General features: G+C 44.8%; 1 protein-coding gene across 1 annotated transcript; it reads right to left on the bottom strand.

Moving 5' to 3' along the window:
- Positions 1-288: 288 nt before the first annotated feature.
- On the bottom strand, positions 289-2,943 carry LOC129782029 (importin subunit beta-like; the record flags this gene model as incomplete). The annotated part of the gene is made up of 3 exons (XM_055789513.1): positions 289-451; positions 611-1,929; positions 1,993-2,943. Coding segments are annotated over 3 exons (2,280 nt in total), but the record flags the coding sequence as incomplete, so codon positions are not given.
- Between the last annotated feature and the right edge of the window lie 6 nt (positions 2,944-2,949).

Consider the following 2,949-nt stretch of genomic DNA (forward strand, 5'->3'; position numbering starts at 1 on the left):
CATATCTTGTGTCGAAAGGCGAGCCATTTGACCTTCCTAGGTTTTGTAGGCCAGTAAGTTGTTTAGTCGTCATGATGTTAATATGACAGTTTAAATAATATGATTATCATCACACACACAAATCCGGTTAGAAAAAAAAACTGAATCGTTGATTATGCGAAAATCATCAAACCAAAAGCACGTTAAAATCCAACTCTGACCGACACAAAAACAAAAAGCAGCGCGTATATTTAAGCCAATATAAGAAAAGCGATGTCCTTTTTTTTCTTTACCTTTCGACAAGAACTCGGCAATAACTCACTTGAGTATGGTTACAAGAAGGTGCCTCAGTTTCCTGCGCTTTCACCACATTTTTCATCCGTCTACTCTCGTTCATACTTCTTCAATCACACAGAGGTTGTTTTTTATCGCTCAATAGACTCTTTCGACAACCAGTGTTCATTAATGTCGCCTAATAACCAATTCAATGAAAGAAAAGAAATAGAGAGAGATAGTTTTAAGAGCTGTTCTATGACAAACTAACGGCTCAGCACCCGAAAGAACTGAATAATTTTCATCCCACTAACAAGCAGCCGACCACCAGACGAATTCCCTTGCGGGCGCTACTTACCAACTCGCATCGTTCACTTGTGGCTTAAGTTTCTTTATCTCCTTGAGAGCCCAATTCGCGAGGGTCTTAGTTCGCGAGGTGGACGATTTCTTGCCTTCGTTCAAGAGCTGCTGAATTTGTGGATCTTCAACCAGTTGTAACAGTGGAGGACCAAAAGCCGTGCACATATCACCAATTAATCCTGCAGCGATAGCTATATTTCCATCCGACAGCTCGGTGTCTTTCGAAATCGAGGTGATATAGTTGATAATGAATGCCACGTGGGGCTGAAGCAAGTTAACATCTTCATGTGGTGTTTTGTCGAGGCCTTTCAGTCCCTGAACGATGCCGGTGTAGGCCTCTAGGACACTCTCGCGCAGTTCATTCAAGTAATCGATTGTATCATAGTCAGTCGTGTCAATTTGCACCTGCGTAGCATGCGTCAACATTTGCAGAACAATGGTAAGATATTTTTTAAAGTCGGGTCCAATGCTCAGTGCCATATCGCCAAAAACGGACAGAATTTGTGGTTTCACGCTACGGTGAATCGAGGGATTGCTGAGATTTTCCAATAGCAACGTCATAATTTCATCACAGTACGGAAGAATTTTGTTTTTCAATCCTCGGCAGATGTCACCAGCGAGGCCGACAGCAGTGCAGCACACTTGATACTCTTCATGGTTTTTCAATCCCATGTACAGGTATTCTTTGAACGCATCCATATACTTGATGAAGCCTTCTCCGAGCAAATCGACCAGCGTTGATACAGCCATCAAAGCATCCTCCTGAACACCTCCAACTTTGCCGGAACTTGAACTGAACATCGTTAGCAGGGCTGTCATAATAGCATCCGAGATTTGGGGAGCGTCCTTGGCGTCAACTTTTCGTAAAACCGATTGCAATGTGGCACATAGTAGAGATTGTAAGTCGTTGAATTGATGCCGGTCGGTGTGAGTGGAAATGTGCGATTCCATTTGGAGCACCTGATTCAATCGTTCCAAGATGACCATTGTGGTTTTCTGCACGGAAACGTAACAATCTTGCGGTGAATTTTTGATCATTTCCATCAATGCTTCGTACGCAGATGAACGAAGATTTGCCTGTGCGCCATCAGCACGATCGGTTGTTTCCAGCAGGTTACTGATGATAAAATCGAAGTACTGCGACAGACAGTACGTTGGGGGCGGATCATCATTAGCTGCCTCGTAGGCTGCGTCTGATAAGCCGGTGAAAGCCCAACAAACGTTGGTTGCAACACGTGGTTCGGATTTCAGTCCACTCAGGAGTGCCTTCAACAATGGTTCCAAGTACTGCTCGTTGATTGCAGCTTCAGGTATTACCTGTAACAAAGGAAAATAATGAAATTTCTTCCTGCCTTCAAACAACAATCGGACAATTATTACCTCGCAAATTCTTCCAAATGTCCACGCGCAAGTGTCTCTGACAATAACGCTCTGGTCATACATCAGTTCAATCAACGTTGGCATAGCCTGCTCGACAAGCGGTTTGAGAGTGTTCCCTTCCAACCCACTGAGAATCGATCCAAACACCATCAACGCAGCGTCTCGATAGCGCCAGTTGGATGATTTGATGTTATTATTCACGAACGGCAAAACGTGGGGAACGATTTCATCTTCACAGCAGGTGGCCAACAGCATCAAACATACACCCGCGGACTTTGAAGGGTTCCAGTCATCCTCATCATCGAACTCTTCCTGACGGGTCAATTTTTCCATCAGGACAGGAGCGAGGAATTGGAGGGCTCCTCGAGCGTAGTGGCGTGAAACACAATTCGGAGGCCGTCCGGCATCTGCTGCCTCCTGCGCTTCAATAGCTAGATCGATCTCCTCATCGCTTACATTCGACCAAAATTCAATACCCTGCAATGCTATCTGCTCGTTGTCCGATTTCATTGCCTCTAGGGTGATAGGAAACAAAGCTTGTGCCATGTACGCTTCCATATGTTGATAATAGAGGCTTAGAATTTTCACCAAACATTGAAGAGCCGCTACACAGATTTGTGTGTCACTGGACTGTGTCGCCTCACAAACAACTTCCATTATATAGTTTCTCTCAGCCGTCTCCTCAAAGTTTGCCTTTGTGAATTCCAATGAGTTTAATAACGCATTCGTAGCGGCCAATCGGACGTGATTGGAGGGCTCCGATTTGCGCATGCCGTGGATGATGGCCGTAAGAATTTGATTGGACTGGTGTTCAAGAATTTCCGAGTTAATATCCTGGCAGATATATCCGATTGCCTCCAGGGTTGCTTCCCGCTCCATTTCAGTAGACTTTTCGTTGACCACATTGTCCACAAGCTTTTGCATGAGATTTTGCCACTGTCCAACTGGAAGTTCTGT

The sequence above is a fragment of the Toxorhynchites rutilus genome, unplaced genomic scaffold (genome assembly GCF_029784135.1).
Source record: "Toxorhynchites rutilus septentrionalis strain SRP unplaced genomic scaffold, ASM2978413v1 HiC_scaffold_358, whole genome shotgun sequence".
In the NCBI taxonomy this organism is placed as follows: Eukaryota; Metazoa; Arthropoda; class Insecta; order Diptera; family Culicidae; genus Toxorhynchites; species Toxorhynchites rutilus.